This window comes from Corythoichthys intestinalis, chromosome 15 (genome assembly GCF_030265065.1).
Source record: "Corythoichthys intestinalis isolate RoL2023-P3 chromosome 15, ASM3026506v1, whole genome shotgun sequence".
NCBI lineage: Eukaryota > Metazoa > Chordata > Actinopteri > Syngnathiformes > Syngnathidae > Corythoichthys > Corythoichthys intestinalis.
Genome location: NC_080409.1, coordinates 12,600,814 through 12,625,367, shown reverse-complemented (window position 1 = coordinate 12,625,367; position 24,554 = coordinate 12,600,814). Strand labels below are relative to the sequence as shown.

At 43.2% G+C, this 24,554-nt stretch overlaps 1 protein-coding gene across 6 annotated transcripts in view; it reads right to left on the bottom strand.

Moving 5' to 3' along the window:
• slc4a11 (solute carrier family 4 member 11) overlaps positions 1–24,554 on the bottom strand; it is a 150,832-nt gene that overhangs the window by 87,223 nt on the left and 39,055 nt on the right. For 3 of the 6 annotated variants that reach the window (XM_057860404.1, XM_057860407.1, XM_057860405.1), the window contains exons 2-3: positions 3,175–3,225; positions 1,226–1,342 (exon numbers count right to left, since the gene is read on the bottom strand). In XM_057860404.1, coding sequence (XP_057716387.1) covers positions 1,226–1,342; positions 3,175–3,225 — 168 coding nt within the window. The remainder of the gene's footprint in view (positions 1–1,225; positions 1,343–3,174; positions 3,226–24,554) is intronic. The other 3 variants (XM_057860406.1, XM_057860402.1, XM_057860403.1) reach the window with 1 other exon arrangement.

Genomic DNA, 24,554 nt, shown 5'->3' with positions numbered 1-24,554 from the left:
CCCACTATAAAACACACACCTGGTGAGAACTGTCTTGATGAGAAGCATTGTCTGATGTGCATCATGGCTCGGTCAAAAGAGCTGTCTGAAGACCTGCGAGCTAGCATTGTTCATTTTTATGAAGCTAAGAAAGGATACAAAACCATCTCAAAGTCTGGGTGTTCATCAATCGACAGTCAGAGAAGTTGTCTACAAATTGAGAGTTTGGCAATGTTGCTTCTCTCCCAAGGAGTGGCCGTCCACCAAAAATGACGCCAAGAGTTCAGCGCAGAATACTCAGAGGTAAAAAAGAACCCTAGAGTGTCTGCTAAAGACTTACAGAAACAACTGACACGGTCATTGGACTGTGCCAGTGATTTCTGGGCTCTGTGCACACATCAACTATATGAAAAACAACAGCCAAGAATGGTGTTCATGGGAGGACTCCACAGAGGAAGCCACTGCTGTCTAAAAAAAACATTGTTGCTCGTTTAATATTCGCAAAAAGGCACTTGGACACAAAAAACATTGAAGTAAATCAACTTCTTATGGTTTCAGAAGAACAAACTACACATTCTGGAGTGGCCAAGTCAAAGTCCAGACTTGCTGTAGGATGACCTAAAGACAGCGATTCATGCCAGACATCCCAGGAATCTGACTGAACTACAGCAGTTTTGTAGAGAAGAATGGACCAAGAATAGTCATGATTGATGTGCCAGACTGATCTGCAGCTACAAGAAGCGTCTGGTTGAAGTTATTAATGCCAAAGGGAGGGGGGGACAAAATATTAAATGTGGTGGTTCACTTACTTATTTTTCCCCCTTCACTCATTGTTTGCATACTATCCTCATTAGAATATGAAAACCTATAAATGTTTGAGTGGTTTTAGTTAAAGCAGACACTTTTTTCATCTGTGTGATTTTGACAAAGATCAGATCACATTTTTTGGTGATATTATGCAGAAATGTGAGAAATTCCAAAAGGTTCTGAAACTTTTTATACCACTGTAAGCTAAAAAAGATGGGGATCAAGACATCTTCAAATCTCTCATATTTTAGAGGAACAAAATGCGAATTAAAGGGTTAAAATCTGTGCTCGCATTCGTGCTCCCATTCTGTTTTTTTCTACTCGCCACAATTTATTTTTAGGCGCAAATGCGAGCAAAACACTTGCACAGTAAAGCCCTGGTAAAGGAAATCCTAAATTTGAAATCCCTGAATGTGAAGCACTCAGGTTGGGAACCGACCTTGTCCGGGAGTGATCTGGCTGTCGTAAAGATGGACGTCGTCGGCGGAGGTAATGGGCGAGTCCTGGACCTCCCCCTGGCCCTCCCTGTCTTCGTCCGGCTCCGCCTCCCTCTGCTCTGAGGACACCGAGACGTAGCGTCAGCGTTTTTAGCAAAAGCAGCTCACACGCAGGGCCAAGTTTGGTTGAAATCTTCTTCACCATAGATATCACACAAATATATGGCGGAAAACACAGACAAGACTGAAAAAGCAGTTTCTGCTCTTGCGCTCCTCTTTAAAAGAAACTGCTGTGTTATAAGCCAAAACAACTGTTGTGTTTGATAGAACAATATGTCTATATGCGGCCATAGCAGATTCATGGCGCATTAAGCCCCCGAATTATTTTAATTTGTCCGTTTTACCCTGAAAACCCCCGTTTACGGATGTTGCGCAACCGCTTTTGGTTCAACCCAGCCATAAAACGAAGGTAATTAATTATATGTATTATTCGAAATGTCGTTTTTTAGCTCAGAATCATTAATTAATTGATAATCATATTTCGTTTAGAAAAAAAAAACACTTAAAAAATTATTACCGCACATATTTTAAACAAATTATGTCCCAATGGAAAAAATGGTGTCTGTAAAAAGTCACGGATATCTACAACATAACTATGGCTTAATTGTATTTTTTTTTGTTACTGTCGCATTTTCTCCGATATGTTAGATGACAATCGATCCAAACAAAGAAATTGAACAAACAAAAAACAAAAACATTTAAAAGGGTAAATATATGAAAAAGAAAATCTCGACCACTTCTTCACCCATAAAATCCCCCCAAAATCCAGCTGTGGCCATTCACAGCTGTATCTTGACACATATATATATATATGGAGGTTTGGATCGAAACAGGGTAAGTACGCGATAATAGCTCGTAAGTCATGGCGTCTAATTCTGGTCTCGCGTGCTCTCACCTCCAGATAGGGTTTTGCTGTTTAAATTTTTTTTTCTTAAAAGTGCCCTACAGTTCAAAAATTTTCTTCCCCCAGGAAATTAAGATTTTAAGCTTTCCATTGATGTATCACATATGCATATCGGCCAATTTTGAAAGTTGGCTAAATTGGCAAATCAGAGCGGAACTCTAAGTCACCTGAGTGTTTTCCGCCATATCTGTATATATGTGTGTGAAAAACAAAACAAAACAATGTAAACCAAGAAAAGTAAAACTGCAAAAACAAAAAAACAACAAGAACAAAAAACTGGAATCCCACAAATATGCAAAAAAAAAAAATGAAAAGCTGTGAAAACTGCAAAGAATTTGCAAAAACTGCAAAATTCCGAATATAGTACAAAAACCTTTGTCACCAAGTTTGTCACACTACTGTCTGCAAGTTGCAATTTGCCCCTGCTCTGCGTTTTTTTTTTTTCTTCATAGAAAACTTTTTCATAAAAGTTTTTTTTTTTAAGTGCACTTTTCTCAGGAAAAATATACCTGAAAATTCTAAAAAACAAAGCCTTAACTTATCGTCTGCCATTGGACAAGACAATTCATATGACACAGGAGGGCCAACATCTCATTCGTTGGCAACACTCCTGCTTCAAGCGGATTGGACGTGTGCTAGTGATAAACTTTCAATTCATGGCAGAAGCGTGAAAAGATCCGTCTTTGACCCAACCAAAATGGCCGCTCTGAACCAACATCTCATCAAAGCCAATGCATCGACATTAAAATGAAGTCATAACTAACTTAAAAGATTATTTCATTTATGTCAACGCATCTGCCATTGGCTCATTGTCTGCCATTCACGACACCAAATTGGCTGCCAACCCTCCCACTTCAAATAGAGTGGACGTCTACTACTGACAAACTCAGACACTGATTCTAACATTCATTACATTATAATGCATCGCCAATGACTACGCAGCGTTAGCTTAGCATAAGTAGAGCGAACGTTCTGGCTCCAACTCACCCATTTCCTGAAAGTAGTATCCGTTTTTGGACATGCCACAAGGAGGCGCCTCTGTGGGAGGAAAAAAAGACACAAGTGAGGACGGCGACAAGCAGGGTGGCGCGCTTCGTTGCTACGACATCATTGTCATCATGGTCATGTCACAGAAGCCAAAGAAGAACAAAGCGCTCGCTATGGTTAGCGCCCAAGTTTTACAATGATATCATGATTGATGGTGGGGAAAAAACACTATACAAAACGATTATGATCATTAGCTTAAGTAGCTAACGGCTAGCCGCTAGGCTTCGTGTAAACCATTTTACGGAAATGATTACGAATGTTGGCTTAAGTGGCTAACGGCTAGCAGCTAAGCCTCATGTAAACTGTGTTTTACGGTTTATGCGAGACTTTTCTAAACCAAACACATCAACTTCTTTGTTATGTGACTGGAATGGTTCTGTCAAACTAAACGCATCGACTTCTTTGTTATGTAGCTGGAATGGTTCTGTCCTTAACTCATTGTCATTAACGGCCATAGACGTCTAATCTGGTTAGCCTGGGATTCTATACTATTGAAAATCTGCTGTGGAAGTTAAAGAAAATGGTCCGGGACAAGTCTCTGACCTAATACAGCAACAGCATAGATTTGATGTTTATCGCTGTCAAAGGCCGTGAATGTGTAAAGATGGCTGACAAGTGACAATGTTGAGCCTTATAATATTTATGGACGTTGCTATCACGTACAATGTAATGAATCAATCTGCCCGCAAATTGTTAATTTTTTTCTTTTCACGCATCAGAGTCACATGAGTGTCAGCTGCCCTGCTTACATCGTCTAAGGGGCGTGTCCTTTTACAGTGCGGTCTTTGTCGTCAACGCGAAGGAATGCGGCCCACTTGTCAAATATTTGCCTGCTCTTTAAGACCGCATCAAATGTTGCCTGTGTCTTAATCGGCTGTCACAAAAAAAACTGCCATCCTCAAATGACAGTGTCAAACCAATACGGGCATTCATAGTAAGTTGAAATGAATTGGATGTCGCAATAAGTTCATTTTGGCGCACTTCTTAGTTCATTCGAAGTTACTTAAGGGCACTTCCTGTTGAATTTGCGTCACTTTCTGTACATTCTGGATAATTTCAAGCTGGTTTTAGGGCATTTCCAAGGCACTACCGATTCCTTAAAAGGTGGAAAAGCGCTATAGAAGTATAACACCATTTACCATTTACCATTGGTTACTTCCTGTTGATTGGTTTCCAGGAAAATAATTGAAAAGATCAACGCATGTTGGACACCAAACCTTGCGTTGGTGCAGTATTTCTTGATCTGAGAAAAGCATTTGAAACCATAAATCATGAAATTCTTTTGTCTAAATTAATTCATTTTTAATTTTTCATCAGATGCAATTCAGTGGATAAAATCTTATTTAAAATTCAGGACACAGTGTGTCTCCATTAACAGTGTCAAATCAACATTTCTAGATGTCCCTGTTGGCCTGCCTCAGGGGTCTATACTTGGCCCGCTGTTATTTTCTTTGTATATTAATGACTTGCCAAATGTGAAAACATTGAATTTCAAATGTACGCGGATGATGCAGTCATCTTCACTTGTGCAAAAAAATACTCAAGACACAGCTTCTGCTCTCACATTAGCTATGGTTCCTATAATTGATTGGCTCAACAAATCTTGCCTTCTACTAAACACAACTAAAACTGTTTGATGTTTCCAAAGAAACCTCTGGACATCAAACATTCAGGTGTATTTTCGGGAGGACTGAAACTACAAATTGTCTCTGAATTCAAGTACCTTGGAGTGGCACTTGATTCCACACACGGTCTTTTAAAAGTCATATCAAAAGAATACAGCCATGTGGAAAATTAGGACACCCGTGGAAGCCTAAGTGTTTTCCAACATATTTAGTCATATGGATATTTAATACAATCTTGAGAGATTCAAGTAATAGAAATAAACAATTAAAACCGAAAAAAAAAAAGATTTTCTAACTTTCTGTAAAATGTAACTTCAAATAAATGCAATTACTGTTGAGGAATAAATTAGGACACCCCCCACATTCAATCCCACTTAAAATGGCTAAAATCACACACAGGTGTATCCCATCAGGTGCACATGATTAGAACATCATTACCCAGTGTTTTGAAGGAGGCTTGTCTTATTTAAACCTCACATTTAGTTTGGTGTGCCACTGACTGTTGAAGTGAGAGAAAACCCCATGGTGAGCTCAAAGGAGCTGTCTGAGGCCTTCAGAAAGAAGATTGTAGAGGATTATGTGTCTGGTAAGGGATTTCAAAAGATCTCAAAAGAATATAGACCCAACCATTCCACTGTCTGGAAAATAGTCTACAAGTGAAGGACATTCAAAACAACAGCCAACATGCCCAGGTCTGGCCGTCCAAGCAAGTTTACCCCAAGAGCAGACTACAAAATGCTGTCTCCAAAAACCCTAAAATGTCATCATTGGACCTACAGCACGCTCTTGCTACTGTTGATGTGAAAGTGCATCCTCTACAATCATAAAGAGACTTCACGAGTTTAACCCTAATGGGAGGTGTGCAAGGAGGAAACCTTTGCTCTTCAAGAAGAAGATTAAGGCCAGACTTAGTTTGCTAGAGTGAATGTAGACAAAGACCAGGACTTCTGGAATAATGTTCTTTGGACAGATGAATCAAAAATTGAATTATTTGCACACCAGAAAAAAGGACATGTTTGGCGTAAACCCAATACAGCATTCATACCAACTGTGAGGCATGGAGGTGGAAGTGTCATGGTTTGGGGATGCTTTGCTACAGCAGGACCTGGCCAGCTCACCATCATAGAATCTACCATGAATTCTATCGTGAATCCGCTGGTGCTTGAGGAACATGTGGGATCATCTGTGAAAAAAAATTAAGCTGAAGCGAAACTGGACCCTGCAACATGACAATGACCCAAAACATAACAGTAGATCTACCAAGGACTGGCTGACAAGCAAGAAATGGAGAGCCCTGGAATGATCGAGTCAAAGCCCAGATCTTAATCCCATTGAGATGCTGTGGCGTGACTTGAAACGGGCTGTACATCCAAGAAACCCTTCAAACATCTCATCAGCTGACAGTATTGTACGTTGAAGAGTGGGGCAAACTTTCCTCAGACCGATCTCAAAGACTGGTAGATGAATACAAAAAGCGTCTCACTGAAGGTATTCCAGCCAAATGGGGTAACACTTGCTATTAGATGGTAGGGTGTTCTAACTTTTTCCTCAGTTAGAATATATAAATATATCAACAAAAATGCATAATTTTTTTCTATCCCGTGTCATGAAAATAAGTGACTTCCAACCAGAGTCTGGATCGAGGAAGGCGAATGTGACGTCAGCGGACTAATCATCTTCACAGTACAACCATTACTATCGTATTCAGATAGATTGTGGATTCATCCGATTTTGCAAATTAATTTGTTTATTTTTTGTGTCACGACAGCCCAATATGCTGCAGGCTTTTGTTGCTACACCATGGAGAGGTTTTTGGTTTTCCAAAAGATCCTGTTCACCAAGAATGGGCAAAGCTACGTGTTTTGTTACGTCAAATACTGGGATCATGGCAAACATTTTAATTAGGAGTGGGCTTGAATTTTGTGGGTGACAATGCTCCCTGTCCACCGAGGGGGCCACTCGGCTGACGACCTGCGGCTTGTCACACATCATGGTTGCCGGCCGATAGAGGCGTGCCTGCCAATAGAGCGCTATCCTCGGTTTGGGCCCGGGGAGCCCCCCGATTTCGTCTCCGGTTCTCGATTGTGTCGAGACTTCAACCCCCCTCGGCCCTTTTCGCATGCCTGCCTACAGAGCGCTATACTCGGTTTAGCCTATACTCGCTCTGACGTCGGCCAGTTTGTCCACGAAGAATGAGCCATTTTCAGCGTTCATCCCACCGTGACAAGCACTGCCTGCCTGTCGTGGCCGCAGCAGAATGACGAGAAGAAACTGGCTCGCCGCCGGGTCTGGCTGATCGGTGAAGACAATCAACCTTGCCACCGTGTGTGACACCAGTCTGGGTAGTTTTGTGTGACTTTTCGTTTTCGAAAGACGAGGAAAAGACTTGTAAGAGGCTAGCATGTCGCCTAGCTCTCACGCCTCCTGTTTTGTTTACGCGCTTTCCTTCGTCTTAGAAGCCGGGGCAGGGAAATGACAAAAGCCGAACTAACCTGTGGCATAAAATTCCGTTTGGGAGGTTTAAGAAGTCGGCAGTTTTGACCACTATGCAGTAATTTAGCCCTGTCGTACTGAATACAAGCATTTTTAATGTTTCATATTCCATTTAGCGCATGGGTGTCCAAACCTGTCCGCAAGGGCCGCTGTGGGTCCTGGTTTTTGTTCCTACCAATCGAGCACAGACAGTTTAACCAATGAAGTTTGTGCTAAAACAAGCAGCACCTGACTGCAATCAACTGATTACACTTGTGAGACACCAGATTGGTGAAAAGATGTAATCTTGTTTTGTAGGAATTAAATCCAGCACCCACTGCGGCCCTATGTGGAATAGTTTGGACACCACTGATTTACAGTGCCCTTCGTAATTATTGGGACCCCTGAAAAAGATATGTTTTTTAGCTTTTAATATATATATATATATATATATATATATATATTTTTTTTTTTTTTTTTTTTAAGAATATGGGACCTTAATGGAAAAAAAAGAAAAATCCAATCTTCAATACAAGTGCATTCATTCAGTGGGGAAAAAAATCCCACATAAAGAAAAAAATATTTGACATCAAATAATGTGTGTCACAATTATTAGCACACCTGGTGTTAATACTTTGTACAACCCCCTTTTGCCAACAAAACAAGGTCCGGGGACTGAGATGGCTATGGGAGGAGCTTGATTTTGTGTCTGGTGAACCATTTCTGTGTCGATTTGGCCATATGTTTAGGGTCATTGTCTTGCTGAAAGACCCAGTGACGACCCATCTTCAGCTTTCGGGCAGAGGGCAACAGATTTTGATTTATAATGTCCTGATATTTCAAAGCATTCATGATGCCATGCACCCTAACAAGGTTCCCAGGGCCTTTGGAAGCGAAACAGCCCCACAGCATCACTGAACCACCTCCATATACTTCACAGTGGGTATGAGGTGCTTTTCAGCATGCCCATCTTTCGTGGCACGCCAGACCCACTTAGAATGTTTGTTGCCAAAAAGCTCAATCTTGGTCTCATCTGACCAAAGCACACGGTCCCAGTTGAAGCCTGGGACAGTGTGCATTTCATTCGTTCATTTGCTGCCATCCCTCCCACTTCAAACGGATTGAACGTCTATCGCCGTCAGTGGCAGCCAATGCCAGGCAATGAGGTAATTTGGGGTCATTTACCTTTTAATCTTCAGTTACTTCCTGTTTATTTTGGGGTATCTTATGGGTCACTTCCTGTTGATTTTGAGTTATAGAACAGGAAGTCACCTGGGAATCACCCAAATGAATAGGCAGTGACTCAAACTCAACACAAAATGAATGCCCTAAAATGAACCTCAAGTGGCCTGTAAATGCCCTGAAAACCCCCGGTCAAAATGGATTGGGCGTCGTGCACCGTCAATGCAGCCTTAGAGTTAAATGAGACACTATTATGGTGGAAGATTTTGGTAGCAACTTGTTGGTTCCTTATTATTTTTTTTAGATATTGACACCTTTTTTAAAACGATATCTCAATTCTTGGCAGGAGTATATCGATAACCTTTTGGGATACAAAGTATCACGATATATCACCATTTCCATATTTTGTCACACCCCTAATACTAACCTTCAAAATTTAGCTCAAGCCGTGGCTTAAAGTAAACCAGTCCTGCAATCACTGACTTTTAAGTTCTTCGTAACCTATTGTACTGTGCTGTTTTATTGTTATCTTTTTTTGTGTGTGTCTTTTTGTGTCTTTGTGTTACATGCCTAGGGACTGCGGATGTAAATTAGTATTTTTGCTACAATCTGGCATATTTACATCTTTTGACTGTGTCTAATAGATGTTCATCAATGTGCACTGTCCCGATTCAATAAATAGATCAAATAAATAAAAATAAATAGGTAAAAATTCTGGGTCATTTCTGGGTCACTTCCTGTTGATTGAGTGTAATTTCCTTTTGGTTTTAGGGCACTTACGGTTAACTTTGATTTCGATCTCTTTCTGATTTTTATGGATGTTTTAATTTGAAATGTTTCTGCCATTTGAAATGACTGGGCATTTTCTGTCCCGCAACCCCCCCCAAAAAAATGTTGTTGTCACGACCATGAAAATTAGAGGCAAAGTCCAAAGAGGTGTGCGTGGAAGGGCGTTTGGAAGTCTGAGCTAATTTGCAGCCTTCTTACTGCCCGTCACGACACGTAAAATCAGTTGTAGTATTAGCGCTCGTGCTGACTAAAGACTAGAGAGGATGGAGACCGCGCGGTTGCCATGGCAACCGGCCAGACACTTTTTTTCCCTGGCCGGTCCGAACCATTGTAAAGGAATGCTTTTCCGCCGGCGCGATGGGTCTGCTCAGCCCGGCCGCCTAGTCTTTCGCTTGACGGCGAATACGTTTCTAACGGCGGTGTTTCCATCCCAACAACCTTGGAGTGCCGTGACTCACTAGCGAGGAGCGGGAGAGAGAGGAAAAAAAACTTTTGTTCCCGCCAAAGGCTGAAGATTGAACGACGAAGCCTTGCGGCAAAGCGCAAAAAAAAAATGACAAGCGTACTGCAACAATAGGGGGGACCGTATAACATGACCTGCACAATATATGCGAAATGTGAAACAATAGCAATCATTTTCAGCATTTTTTGTATGTTATTTTGAACAACATGCATAAAATGTTCATTTTCTAAATGCTGCTCATCCTGCAGTTTTTGTCAGATTCATATAATTCACACATTAAAAATATTCAGATAGGATCAAGGCGCAGTTTTGGGCCAGATCATACAATTCTGCCAAAATTTAACAAAAGCTTTCTCATACATTTTCAATGACCTTGTTCATTTGCAGTGGCACATTGAACTCACACAAAAATTTAATTAATGGTAGCTTTACATGTAATTAAAACACAGCCATTTATAATACAGTGATATGTTGCTAGTTTGCGCTTCAAACTTTGCACCCTCAGCCCATAATGGATTTTTTTTTTTCGATTAAAAAAATACAGTACCAATCATTGTTTTCTTTGTTATATATCTCATTCATAAAGTGGCATGAAAAACTATCTGAACCTTTTGGAATTTCTCACATTTCTGCATATAATCACCAAATGTGATCTGATCTTTGACAAAATCACACGGATGAAAAAACAGTATGCTTTAACTCCTTCCCATGGGCTCACCACCTGTGGGAGGGGCCAAAGGGGTCGGGTGCATAGAGAGTTGGGCGGCAGCCAAAGGCGGGGGCCTTGGCGGTCCAACCCCCAGCTGCAGAAGCTAACTCTTGGGACATGGAATGTCACCTCTCTGGCAGGGAAGGAGCCTGAGCTGGTGGGTGAGGCAGAGAAGTTCCGACTAGATATAGTCGGACTCTCCTCCACACACAGCTTGGGTTCTGGTACCAATCCTCTCGAGAGGGGTTGGACTCTCTTCCATTCTGGAGTTGCCCACGGTGAGAGGCGCCGAGCAGGTGTGGGCATACTTATTGCCCCCCCGCTTGGTGCCTGTACGTTGGGGTTTACCCCCGTAGACGAGAGGGTAGCCTCCCTCCGCCTTCGGGTGGGGGGACGGGTTCTGACTGTTGTTTGCGCTTATGCACCGAACAGCAGCTCAGAATACCCACCCTTTTTGGAGTCCTTGGAGGGTGTGCTGGAGAGCGCCCCCTCTGGGGACTCCCTCGTTCTACTGGGGGACTTCAATGCTCACGTGGGCAATGACAGTGAGACCTGGAGGGGCGTGATTGGGAGGAACGGCCCCCCCGATCAGAACCCGAGTGGTGTTCTGTTATTGGACTTCTGTGCTCGTCACGGTTTGTCCATAATGAACACCATGTTCAAACATAGGGGTGTCCACATGTGCACTTGGCACCAGGACACCCTAGGCCGCAGTTCAATGATCGACTTTGTAATCGTGTCATCGGACTTGCGGCCACATGTTTTGGACACTCGGGTGAAGAGAGGGGCGGAGCTGTCAACTGATCACCACCTGGTGGTGTGTTGGCTCCGATGGTGGGGGAAGTTGCTGGCCAGACCTGGCAGGCCCAAACGTATTGTGAGGGTCTGCTGGGAACGTCTGGCAGAATCCCCTGTCAGAAAGAGTTTCAACACCCACCTCCGGCAGAACTTCTCCCTTGTCCCGGGGGAGGTGAGGGACATTGAGTCCGAGTGGGCCATGTTCCGCACCTCCATTGTTGAGGCGGCCGATCGGAGCTGTGGCCGTAAGGTGGTTGGTGCCTGTCGTGGCGGCAATCCCCGAACCCGCTGGTGGACACCAGCGGTAAGGGATGCCGTCAAGCTGAAGAAGGAGGCCTATCAGGCCTTTTTGGCCTGTGGGACTCCGGAGGCAGCTGACAGGTACCGGCTGGCCAAGCGGACTGCGGCTTCGGCGGTCGCCGAGGCAAAAACTCGGACATGGGAGGAGTTCGGCGAGGCCATGGAAAACGACTTCCGGACAGCTTCGAGGAAATTCTGGTCCACCATCCGGCGTCTGAGGAGGGGAAAGCAGTGCACCATTAACACTGTGTATAGTGAAGATGGTGTACTGCTGACCTCGACTCGGGACGTCGTGAGTAGGTGGGGAGAATACTTCGAAGCCCTCCTCAATTCCACCGACACGCCTTCCTTTGAGGGAGCAGAGTCTGGGGACTCTGAGGTGGGCTCTTCGATCTCTGGGGTTGAAGTCACTGAGGCGGTTGGTAAGCTCCTCGGTGGCAAGGCCCCAGGGGTAGATGAGATCCGCCCGGAGTTCCTAAAGGCTCTGGATGTTGTGAGGCTGTCATGGCTGACACGCCTCTACAACATTGCGTGGACATCGGGGACAGTGCCTCTGGATTGGCAGACCGGGGTGGTGGTCCCCCTTTTTAAAAAGGGGGACCGGAGGGTGTGTTCCAATTATAGAGGGATCACACTCCTCAGCCTCCCCGGTAAAGTCTATTCAGGGGTGCTGGAGAGGAGGGTCCGTCGGGAAGTCGAATCTCGGATTCAGGAGGAGCAGTGTGGTTTTCGTCCCGGCCGTGGAACAGTGGACCAGCTCTACACCCTCGGCAGGGTCCTCGAGGGTGCATGGGAGTTCGCCCAAGCAGTCCACACGTGTTTTGTGGATTTGGAGAAGGCGTTCGACCGTGTGCCTAGGGGAGTCCTGTGGAAGGGTGCTCCAGGAGTACGGGGTACCGAGCCCCCTGGTAAGGGCTGTTCGGTCCCTGTACGACCGGTGTCAGAGTCTGGTCCACATTGCCGGCACTAAGTCGAATTCGTTCCCAGTGAGGATTGGACTCCGCCAAGGCTGCCCTTTGTCACCGATTCTGTTCATAATTTTTATGGACAGAATTTCTAGGCGCAGCCGAAGCGTTGAGGGTGTCCGGTTTGGTGGCCTCAGCATTGCATCTCTGCTTTTTGCAGATGATGTGGTGCTGTTGGCTTCATCAAGCCGTGTCCTCCAACTCTCACTGGGGCGGTTCGCGGCCGAGTGTGAAGCGGTTGGGATGAAGATCAGCACCTCCAAATCCGAGACCATGGTCCTCAGCCGGAAAAGGGTGGAGTGCCCTCTCCGGGTCGGGGAAGAGATCCTGCCCCAAGTGGAGGAGTTCAAGTATCTTGGGGTCTTGTTCACGAGTGAGGGTAGGAGGGAGCGGGAGATTGACAGGCGGATCGGTGCAGCGTCTGCAGTGATGCGGACTCTGCGCCGGTCTGTTGTGGTGAAGAAGGAGCTGAGCCAAAGGGCGAAGCTCTCGATTTACAGGTCGATCTACGTTCCTACCCTCACCTATGGTCACGAGCTGTGGGTCGTGACCGAAAGAACAAGATCCCGGATACAAGCGGCCGAAATGAGTTTCCTCCGCAGGGTGTCCGGGCTCTCCCTTAGAGATAGGGTGAGAAGCTCGGTCATCCGGGAGGGGCTTGGTGTCGAGCCGCTACTCCTCCGCGTTGAGAGGAGCCAGTTGAGGTGGCTCGGGCATTTGTTTCGGATGCCTCCTGGACGCCTCCCTGGAGAGGTGTTCCGGGCATGTCCCACCGGCAGGAGGCCCCGGGGTCGACCCAGGACACGCTGGAGAGACTATGTCGCTCGGCTGGCCTGGGAACGCCTTGGAATCCCGCCGGAGGAGCTGGCTGAAGTGGCTGGGGAGAGGGAAGTCTGGGCTTCCCTGCTAAAGCTGCTACTCACGCGACCCGACCCCGGACTAAGCGGAAGATAATGGATGGATGGATGGTCTTGTTGCAGCATCCATCCTCTTGTAGCGTCAACTACCTGACAGACAGCCCCAGGTTTTCCTGAATTCATTCTTCCATGAATGATTGCAAGTTGTCTAGGCCCTGAGGCAGCAAAACAGCCCCAAATCATGAAGCGCTCTCCACCATGCTTCACGGTGGGGATGAGGTGTTGATGTTGGTGTTGTGTTGGAGTTAGACATGTGCCGGTTACCGGTTTCACGGTTTACCGTGGTATGAAAACGTCGCGGTTTCAAAACCACTAAAATTTTCCGTCATACCTTAGTATGGTATTCGCTATTTTTCATGTGCCAAAATGCAGCCGAAGTGGCTTGGTGCGGCAGCGCTCACCCTTCCAGTTTGTTGCCATGAGTGTCAGTAACGCTATTCTGCTAAACAGCCAGCAAACCCAAAAACCAACCCTCGAAACACAAGGCGTACTTTTCTTCAATTTATTGAGCTCTCAAATCGTGGTGAAATATACAAATGAATACATTTAAAACGTTATACAATTGTATTTTTCCACATGTGAGTAGGTTCAACAGGATAGCAGTAGCACCATGAAAAAGGTCGCCAAAAACAAAACATACATTTTCCTTTCAAATTCAATATACAAACTAACTAAAACTTACAAAGACGAATGTTAGCCTAGGCTAAGCTGGGAGAGCAGCTTGGTCGACGTTTTATGTCTCACAGCCGCTGAGTGAGAAACAAGCTTGAATGAAGGGGGGAGAAAAAAAAAAGGATCGCGTCAAAGATCGCTAATTGCGAAAGGAGGTCTCACTCCTCACTTTTTGTATTAGATGAAACCTTGAAACCTCAACAATATTTACATTTTAACTGACTTATAAAACTAACTTATACATTTTTAACTAACTTATTAACTTATGAATTCTTTGTTCTTTTTAACACAAAGGCATGACATCATGTAGAAGAGAGTTGACACAGTGGCTGAAAATGGTGAAACTTCAGCTTCTCCCCCTCAAAAAAAGTCATACAGTATATATTTTTAATTTTATTTAGGAGTGTTCTTACTTTTTTATAGCAATTATTTTGTTCTTGCTCTATTATTGAGCAACTTGAGCTCTGGCTGTGGGTATAGTCTAGGTTCTATTTATTTTAATTTTATATAAAATATTTGTTATTTTTTGTTAATTTATTTATTTTCACATTAATTTATTTTCACATTATATTCATGTTCCAATTTGCAAATATGTTCTAAAAAAAAAAACCTGTTCAATGGAAAAAAGTTTTTTTTTTTTTTTTTTAAACCCATACATCTCAAAATTTTGGAGCTATAATTTAATTGCAATACCGTGATACCGTGAAACCGCGGTATTTTTGCTCACGGTTATCGTACCGTCAAAATCTCATACCGGCACATGCCTAGTTGGAGTGTCCAAGTGCTTTTTTGGGAACATTAAACAAGCAATCAATGTTTTTTTCCAGACAGCAGTGGCTTCCTCTGTGGAGTCCTCCCATTACACCGTTCTTGGCCATTGTTTTTCATATAGTTGATGTGTGCACATAGATATTGGACTGTGCCAGTGATTTCTGTTAGTCTTTAGCAGACAGGGTTTGTTTTTACCTCTCTGAGTATTCTGCGCTGAACTCTTGGCGTCATCTTTGGTGGACGGCAACTCCTTGGGAGAGAAGCAATAGTGCCAAACGCTCTCAATTTTTAGACAACCTCTCTGACTGCAGATTGATGAACATCCAGACTTTTAGAGATGATTTTGCATCCTTTCCCAGCTTTATCCAAACCAACAATCCTTCATCGCAGGTCTTCAGACAGTTCTTTTGACCGAGCCATGATGCATATCAGACAGTGCTTCTCATGAAGACATTTCTTTCCAGGTGTGTGTTTTGTAGTGGGCAGGGCAGCTTTAAACCACTCATCAGTAACTGGGCACACACCTGACTTAAATTGTTTGGTAAAAATTGGATTGCTCTTTAAGTCTCCTTAGGCAGAGGGTTCACTTACTTATTTTCTCCCTTCTGTCATCGTTTGCATGCTATCCTCATTAAATTATGAAAATCTATCAATGTTTGGGTGGTTTTAGTTAAAGATTTTTTTTCATCTGTGTGATTTTGACGAAGTTCCGATCACATTTGATGGTGATTTTATGCAGAAAATGTGAGAAATTCCAAAAGGTTCAGATACTTTTTCAGACCACTGTACCATAATTATTACATTTGCAGTGGGTTTTTGGTTTGTTTGTTTTATTTTGGTCCCCATTAACCACGAAAAACATTTCGAAGTGAACCCACATACCAACCACCACAGATAGGCTACCATTGCAATTTCTTCAGAAATTGCATTTTCTTGTTTTCATGTTGGACTTGCAAAAAAAATCTCCATTCGTGTTTATTGTTTTTGACAACATCCCTGAATTACAATCATGGGAAGTTCCTAAAAATGTACAGGAGGTGACTAAAAACAAACAGGAAGTGACCCAAAATAAACAGGAAGTGACCACAAAACACTGAAAATGTTTAGTAAGTGACTCAACAGGAAGAGACCTGAAAATGCCCAAAATCAATAGGAATTAAGCCCATAGCAACAAGAAGCTAAACAAAATCTCCAAAATCAACAGGAAGTGACCCGCAAACGCCCCAAAATGTACAAGAAGTGTCCCAAAATGCCCAAAATCAAAAGGAAGTGACCAATTAAGAGGAAGTAACCTGATAATGCTGTATAATCAACAGGAAATTATGCAAAATGTACAATAAGTGACCCCAGAATACCATAAAATAAACAGGAATGACCCGGAAATGCCCCAAAATCAACATCAGGTCAGCCAAAATGTATGTACAAGAAACATTTGTCCCTCCCAGTCCAAATGGATTGGAGGTCTTGCGACGTCAATGGCAGCCAATGACCCTGCTGGTTGTACACAGAGACGCAAGTACTCTTGGAGGTGGAACTTATTCTTAAATGCTACAAGAAGCACATTCTAACCTATGCACGCATGCAACAAAACGTTTTGACGCCGCATGACAACATGCGTCATTTTCTTCTCACGGGAAAGAAAGCGACGCGGCACAAATGAAAAGCGGCAAGCCAGGGGGAGCTTCTGGGGTTTTGCGCGAGCCGGAATAAGGAAAAAAATGGCAACGGAGGCAAGAAGACGCCTGGATTTAATTGAGGTGAGGCGAGAAGAGAATGTTCGAGCAATTAGCAGGAATTCCCCAACCTCGGCTCACGCGCCTGCAAACACTGTATTGCGGCACAAGTGCCCGATAAAACCTTTATTAGCCGCAATATTAACTGACATAGGTGAGTAAAAATGAGTGTACCAATGTTTATACTTTATAAGTGAAGTGAGGGATCATCAGGAAGTGACCCAGAAATGGCCAAAAATCAACAGTTACCTGCAACTATTTTGATAACCAATTATTCGTTTAGGACCTTCTTCACCTAAACTTGTCTAAATTCTTGATATTATAACATACAGTGGGGCAAATAAGTATTTAGTCAACAACTAATTGTGCAAGTTCTCCCACTTGAAAATATTAAAGAGTCCTGTAACTGTCAACATGGGTAAACCTCAACCATGAGAGACAGAATGTGGAAAAAAAAAAGAAACAGAAAATCACATTGTTTGATTTTTTAAAAAATTATTTGCAAATCATGGTGGAAAATAAGTATTTGGGCAATACCAAAAGTTCATCTCGAATACTTTGTTATGTACCCTTTGTTGGCAATAACGGAGGCCAAACGTTTTCTGTAACTCTTCACAAGCTTTTCACACACTGTTGCTGGTATTTTGGCCCATTCCTCCATGCAGATCTCCTCTAGAGCAGTGATGTTTTGGGGCTGTCGTTGGGCAACACAGACTTTCAACTCCCTCCACAGATTTTCTATGGGGTTGAGATCTGGAGACTGGCTAGGCCACTCCAGGACATTGAAATGCTTCTTACGAAGCCACTCCTTTGTTGCCCTGGCTGTGTGTTTGGGATCATTTTCATGCTGAAAGACCCAGCTACGTCTCATATTCAATGCCCTTGCTGATGGAAGGAGATTTTCACTCAAAATCTCTCGATACCAGGGGTCGCGTTAACCGAATATTTTCCGTCGTTGACCGTTTTTTTTTAAACGGTGACGGAAAAAACTGAAGTCCATCCTTCATTTTGACAGGTTGCGATTCACACCCCAGACCACAGGGTGGCGAGTGAGCATATTAATTAGCTATTGTCTCTCTTGATGCATGACGTCGTTGGCCTTACTCGGAAAATGTCAAGGCAACTGAGTGTTTCCCTGGCACGGCCAGACTGTTCTCCCTGTATTTTTCAAACACTGAGAGAAAAGTCTGGGATACAGCCTCTCGAGTAGGTACAAAATCAATCGACAAATCAGATTTGTTTATTTGCGTGACGTGTTCTTCACGAGCAACGTCACTCTTGCGCGCCGAAAGTAGTCTCTACAACAACACGGATGGCAAACGGGAGAGCCGAGAATATGTTCCAATCCGCGGTAAATTCAGTTTTAAATGAGCTAAAACACAGCGACACGAGACAACAGTCTGTCTCGCGCTAGCCATGTTGAATAAACTCCGTTCTCCTCGTATGTTTACTTTCACGCGCAAGTCCCTCGTCCTGCCCTCGTCGCTTTGCTAACGGCACGTCTGCCCGTCGCTGATTGGTGCACTCCGCTGTCTGTTTGCCTCTTGTTAAGCTTGTTCGGACAAAATATTAATTAAAAATGAATGAAAATAAATACTATTGAATATGTCATTATTATCATTTTAAAAATGTAAGTGACGGGTAAAAATAGATTATGACAGGATTTTTATGACACTGTCAGTCAAAATGACAGACAACGAAAACGTCTAGTGCAACCTCTGCTCTATACATCGATACTTTCCTTTACACAGATCAGTTGTCCTGGTTTCTTTGCAGAAAAACAGCCCCAAAGCATGATGTTTCCACCCCCATGCTTCACAGTGGGTATGGTGTTCCTCGGATGCAATTCAGTATTCTTTCTCCTCCAAACAAGAGAACCTGTGTTTCTACCAAAAAGTTCTATTTTGGTTTCATCTGACCATAACACAATCTCCCAGTCCTTTTCTGGATCATCCAAATGCTCTCTAGCGAACCGCCGACGAGCCTGGACGTGTACTTTCTTCAGCAGGGGGACACGTCTGGCAGTCCAGGATTTGAGTCCCTGGCGGCGCATTGTGTTACTGATAGTAGCCTTTGTTACTGTAGTCCCAGCTCTCTGTTGGTCATTCACTAGTTCCCCCCGTGTGGCTCTGGGATTTTTGCTCACCGTTCTTGTTATCATTTTGACGCCACAAGGTGAGATCTTGCATGGAGCCCCAGATCGAGGGAGCTTATTAGTGGTCTTGTATGTCTTCCATTTTCTAATAATTGCTCCCACAGATGATTTCTTTACACCAAGCGTTTTACCTATTGCAGATTCAGTCTTCCCAGCCTGGTGCAGGTCTACAATTTTTTTTCAGGTGTCCTTCGAACGCTCTTTGGTCTTGGCCAAAGTGGAGTTTGGAGTGTGACTGACAGATTGTGGACAGGTGTCTTTTATACAGATAATGAGTTAAAACAGGTGCCATTAATACAGGTAACGAGTGGAGCCTTGTTAGACCTCGTTAGAAGAAGTTAGACCTCTTTGACAGCCAGAAATCTTGCTTGTTTGTAGGTGACCAAATACTTATTTTCCACTCTAATTTGGAAATAAATTCTTTAAAAATCAAGCAATGTGATTTTCTGTTGTTTTTTTTTTCCACATTCTGTCTCTCATTGTTGAGTTTTACCCATGTTGACAATTACAGTCCTCTCTAATCTTTTCAAGTAGGAGAACTTGCACAATAGGTGGTTGACTAAATACTTATTTGCCCGACTGTACATATAACTTCTAACTTGTAAATATCAGATTTCCTCATATTTTTGTCAAAGTAGGACACAGAAATGTGCCGATTACCGTATTCAAGGTATACCGTGGTATGAAAACTAGGGGTCTAACAAAATATCGAAATGGTGATATATCGTGATACTTTGTATCCCCAAAGGTTATCGATATGCCCCTGCCAAGAATCGAGATATCGTTTTAAAAAAGGTGTCAGTGTCTAAAAAAATAAATAAAAAGGAACCAACAAGTTGCTACCAAAATCTTACACTATTAGTGTCTAAGTTAACTCTAAGGTTGTATTGACGGTGCTCGACGCCCAATCCATTTGGACTAGAAATGTTCTGCATTTGCAGTCATTCTGTCCAATTTTCAGGGCATTTACAGGTCATTTCCTGTTTGGTTTGAGTCACTGCCTATTGATTTGGGTGATTCCCAGGTCAGTTCCTGTTATTTAACTCAAAATAAACAGGAAGTGACCCATAAAATACCCCAAAATCAACAGGAAGCAACTGAAAATCAACAGGTAAATGGACTTAAATGGCCCAAAATTACCTCATTGCCTGACATAGGCTACCACTGACGGCCATAGACGTTCAATTCGTTTGAAGTGGGAGGGATGGCAGCGAATCATAGTTCAAATGGATTGGACGTCTACTAGCGATAAACTCATTCCAATTCACAGCACAAGCTTGTTTTTCTGTTTATTAGTCATTTGTAGAATATCATTGAATGATTTCCTGACCAATGTATCGATAATCGTTGTATCACCATATCGTCAGATCATTGTTATCATGAGCTTTGTATCACAAATCTTATCGTATCGTGGGTACCAAAAGGTTCCCACTTCTAATGAAGACGTCACGGTTTCAAAACCGGAAAAATTGTCTGTCATACCGTCCCAATGGTATTAGCTAATTTTATAGAAAGCTATTTTCCCGGAAATACCCCAAAATCAATAGGAATTTACCTGAAAATGCGTCATATTTAACAGGGAGTGACCCAAACTAAATCGGAAGTGACCAGCAAATGCCCCAAAATCAGCAGGATCTGACACAGAAATGTCCCAAAATAAATAGGAAGTGAACCGCAAATGCCCCAAAATTAACCCCTTCAGATCTGAGCATGCTGCTAAAGGACATGATGCGTTCGCGTCTCTAAATCAGCAAATAAACTGAATATAGTTGCTATTACCATTTCTGGGAGACGATTGGACAAAAGTTTACATCGAAATCAAATCATGAGGTTTAACAAGCACCTACAGTGCCTTGCAAAAGTATTCGGCCCCCTTGAATCTTGCAACCTTTCGCCACATTTCAGGCTTCAAACATAAAGATATGAAATTTAATTTTTTTGTCAAGAATCAACAACAAGTGGGACACAATCGTGAAGTGGAACAACATTTATTGGATAATTTAAACTTTTTTAACAAATAAAAAACTGAAAAGTGGGGCGTGCAATATTATTCGGCCCCTTTACTTTCAGTGCAGCAAACTCACTCCAGAAGTTCAGTGAGGATCTCTGAATGATCCAATGTTGTCCTAAATGACCGATGATGATAAATAGAATCCAAATGTGTGTAATCAAGTCTCCGTATAAATATACCTGCTCTGTGCTAGTCTCAGGGTTTTGTTTAAAGTGAAGAGAGCATTATGAAAACCAAGGAACACACCAGGCAGGTCCGTGATACTGTTGTGGAGAAGTTTAAAGCCGGATTTGAATACAAAAAGATTTCCCAAGCTTTAAACATCTCAAGGAGCACTGTGCAAGCCATCATATTGAAATGGAAGGAGCATCAGACCACTGCAAATCTACCAAGATCCAGCCGTCCTTCCAAACTTTCTTCTCAAACAAGGAGAAAACTGATCAGAGATGCAGCCAAGAGGCCCATGATCACTCTGGATGAACTGCAGAGATCTACAGCTGAGGTGGGAGAGTCTGTCCATAGGACCACAATCAGTCGTACACGGCACAAATCTGGCCTTTATGGAAGAGTGGCAAGAAGAAAGCCATTTCTCAAAGATATCCATAAAAAGTCTCATTTAAAGTTTGCCACAAGCCACCTGGGAGACACACCAAACATGTGGAAGAAGGTGCTCTGGTCAGATGAAACCAAAATTGAACTTTTTGGCCACAATGCAAAACGATATGTTTGGCGTAAAAGCAACACAGCTCATCACCCTGAACACACCATCCCCACTGTCAAACATGGTGGTGGCAGCATCATGGTTTGGGCCTGCTTTTCTTCAGCAGGGACAGGGAAGATGGTTAAAATTGACGGGAAGATGGATGCAGCCAAATACAGGAACATTCTGGAAGAAAACCTGTTGGTATCTGCACAAGACCTGAGACTGGGACGGAGATTTATCTTCCAACAGGACAATGATCCAAAACATAAAGCCAAATCTACAATGGAATGGTTCAAAAATAAACGTATCCAGGTGTTAGAATGGCCAAGTCAAAGTCCAGACCTGAATCCAATCGAGAATCTGTGGAAAGAGCTGAAGACTGCTGTTCACAAACACTCTCCATCCAACCTCACTGAGCTGGAGCTGTTTTGCAAGGAAGAATGGGCAAGAATGTCAGTCTCTCGATGTGCAAAACTGATAGAAACATACCCCAAGCGACTTGCAGCTGTAATTGGAGCAAAAGGTGGCGCTACAAAGTATTAACGCAAGGGGGCCAAATAATATTGCACGCCCCACTATTCAGTTTTTTATTTGTTAAAAAAGTTTAAATTATCCAATAAATTTTGTTCCACTTCACGATTGTGTCCCACTTGTTGTTGATTCTTGACAAAAAATTAAAATTTAATATCTTTATGTTTGAAGCCTGAAATGTGGCGAAAGGTTGCAAGGTTCAAGGGGGCCGAATACTTTTGCAAGGCACTGTATTTGGTATTTTTGGCTCTTTGAAAATGGCTGAGACAAAACACAACTTCAAAAATGCAAAGGTAAGTGCTCCTTTCTCATCCAAAACAATGTAACATTAAAGTGCCTATGACAGCAAAAAGCATGTTTATTTCATATTTCACGCTGTATTTTACGCTTTTGAATGAAATGGACCGCTTTGATGTGTGTGGAAATCATTTTATCTATTCAATTTTTTTAATCCCGAGCCATGAAAACGAGTGACTTCCGGCTCCAGTCTCGGGTTAAGGATGAATGTGAATTTGACGTCACCCGGGTTAGCATCTCACAATACCGCATTGCTTTATAGCATGCCAATGGACTAAGGATTCAGCTGATTTTGCGGATTAATTTGTTTATTTTTTGCATCCCGCCAGTCCAATGTGCTGCAGGGTTTTGTTGCTGCACCAGAGAGAGGCGTGTGAGCCTTTTTGGGTATCAAAAAGTTCCCGTTCACCCTGAGATTGGCCAAAACAAGTCCGACAACTGTGGGACTAGTGTTGTATCGGTCGCGAACGATTCTTTCTTTTTGAACGAATTGTTTGGGTGAACGAGACCGAACTAATCACCATCTGCACTGATTCGTTCTATGAAGTTGGTGGCGCTTGTTCGCTGCGTGGGAGGGCGTTGAGCAAGCGGCAGCGTCTTCTGACATCGCACACGACCAATCAGACGCCAGCCTCATCGCGGGCAGGGGAGGGAGCGGAAACAGAATCATGGCGTATGTCACTCATTTCCACGTGTGGCCAATAAGCAGCCAGCGTGCAGGCAGGGGGGAAAGACTGAGTTTTGTCACTTCCCGTTCAGTGATTCGGTCCTCCGGTTCCTGACCTAGCTTGCTGCTAACTTGACTTTCCAGTAATGACTATGCGGTGAACGAGTCATAAAATGAAAGGAAACGACTTTGTCACATAATTGTTAACGTGGAGCCTATCAAATGCTGCTCAAAAAGACAAAAACACCACACAAATCTAGCGAGCATGGTTTAGTGTTCTACTTTTCTCAACAGACTCGGGACTGTGCCTATGACGATATACTATCAAATTTACAGTAATTTAAAACGCGTAGCTACGAGGCAAGCAAAACCTGAGCTGCGGTCGCGTGACGGCAGTGAAGCGGGCAGAGAACTGTCACTATATGGAGGCTTCATGGCAGCGATATGTACCTCATATGTGCACAGAAAAAAAATAATATTTAGTATGATCACCATAATACTGATTTGCAATGAAACTGTATATACATGTCAATTTTTTCCGAGTGTTTTTTTTTTTTTTTTCCCCGTGTCAGAGGGTGTCGGTTGGTTTGACAAATTATGTCAATCCGTCCATCATGTGCTACTCAAGCGCCCCAAAAACAAAGCGCGCGGACACGGGAGATGTCGCAATATGTCTACATTTTTCTTAACAGACTAATGAGAGTAGAAAGGCGAAATCATAAAGCAAACAATTATTTCTCGTCAGCATTTGACGATCTGAGATGCGGGGACGACAGGGGAGCTGACCGGATTATTTTATTTATTAATACCAGTGCAAAAATTCAAAACGATCATCTTAATAATAAAAAACAAAAATACAACAGAGCGAGAGGTTAATAATGTGTTGGCCGTTCCATAATTAGAAATTAAACTTTCGATTTATTTTTATTTTCGTGACAGCAGGCATGCCGCGTTGGCTGTTAGCAGCAGCATTGTATATGTGAGCAAGATCATGCTAAAGAAAGTCCGTGCGCCCCCGACCCCAAACCCCGACTTCCCCCTCAAAAGGAAAATGTTTAACCGTGTCCTAATTCGAAATGCAAGCACGAGCCATGACTTTGAGCCCATAGAACTAGGACAGACGACGCGGAAGTTCTCCCTCGCTTTTGCAGCAGCGGGAGGGAGACGAGGCTGTCTCTGAGAGCAGAATGATATCGCCTGTCACTCATTTCTGAAACTACGACGAGTGGTCAATGTGCAAGAGAGGGAGGGACCAAGCAATGTCACTTCCCGTTCAGTTATACTGCGAAGCGGTCTTTGGCGATTCGTTCGGCAACGTCACTTCCCGTTCACTAACCGAACGATTCATTTGGGTGGGGAGGGAGATGAGGGGGGCGAACGATTCGTTGAACGATTCGTTTGAACGAATCGTTTTACTGAACGAACCGGAATGGATTCGTTTACTCAAGTGAACGACAGATCCCGTCACTATGTGGGACCATCGGACTTACGAGGAAGTGAGTAAACATCGTGTTTTGTATTATGTCAAACGTTTTAATACACAGGTGGCTTGCATTTTTG